Raw genomic sequence first — 836 nt, forward strand, 5'->3', positions numbered from 1 at the left:
TGTATGTGTTTACAAGTATATTGAAAATATTGTTAATGATTAGGTGTATGGGATTATGAATTAGTAGATAGAAAAGTAATCAACATCTATTATGACATCTTCTTTTATATTATGCTCAAGAAACAGAAACTGGTAACGTATACATTCTTTTTTATATAAATATTTTATATTTAATTTATTCTTAAAAAGAGAATGTAAAAATGTGTATATATATTTCTTTGGTATTAAGAAAGCTTCAATATATTTATGACAAAAAATTTTTCCTTGATATTTTAATATATATCTTTATTATATATTAAAATCTAATGGTTGAAATATATCTTTCTTAAATTAAGTTTTAAATTAATCTAATAGTAAAATATTCTGTATCATATACAAATGTAAATTTCAGGCACGTTATATAGCACGTCTTATTTATGTGCTGACAAAACCTGAAGATGTTTCACGCAGAGATGTCACAAGATTATTAATACTTCAGAAAAGTTACTCTAAACCTCCAACACATATTGTTGCATTACTTTCGTAAGTATAATTGTATATATTAGGTTAAGTAAAAAGTCATCGCGTTTTTTTAAAAGACATCTATCAGTAAAAACCGCAATTACTTTCTTACCAACAATATAAATATATCTTAATAGAGTAAAGTTTCAGCTTTAAAAATCTCTTTTTTAAATTATACGATACGACAATTTTTAATGGAGTTATGAGCAATTAAAGTCAAAATAATTCTTTTATTTAATCCGCGATAACTCAGTAATAAAAAAAAAAGTCGTAGGAATTATTATTATTATTATTATTATTAGGCGTTAGGAACTCGAAAGCTCATTGCCGCAAAT

General features: G+C 23.8%; 1 protein-coding gene across 1 annotated transcript in view; it reads left to right on the top strand.

Annotated features, from left to right (window-relative positions):
* Nucleotides 1–836, top strand: part of LOC108753177 (centromere protein I-like) — a 6,862-nt gene that overhangs the window by 2,368 nt on the left and 3,658 nt on the right. The window contains exons 4-5 of the mRNA XM_018494547.1: nt 44–132; nt 392–522. Coding sequence (XP_018350049.1) covers nt 44–132; nt 392–522 — 220 coding nt within the window. The remainder of the gene's footprint in view (nt 1–43; nt 133–391; nt 523–836) is intronic.

Source organism: Trachymyrmex septentrionalis, unplaced genomic scaffold (assembly GCF_001594115.1).
Source record: "Trachymyrmex septentrionalis isolate Tsep2-gDNA-1 unplaced genomic scaffold, Tsep1.0 scaffold66, whole genome shotgun sequence".
Lineage (NCBI taxonomy): Eukaryota > Metazoa > Arthropoda > Insecta > Hymenoptera > Formicidae > Trachymyrmex > Trachymyrmex septentrionalis.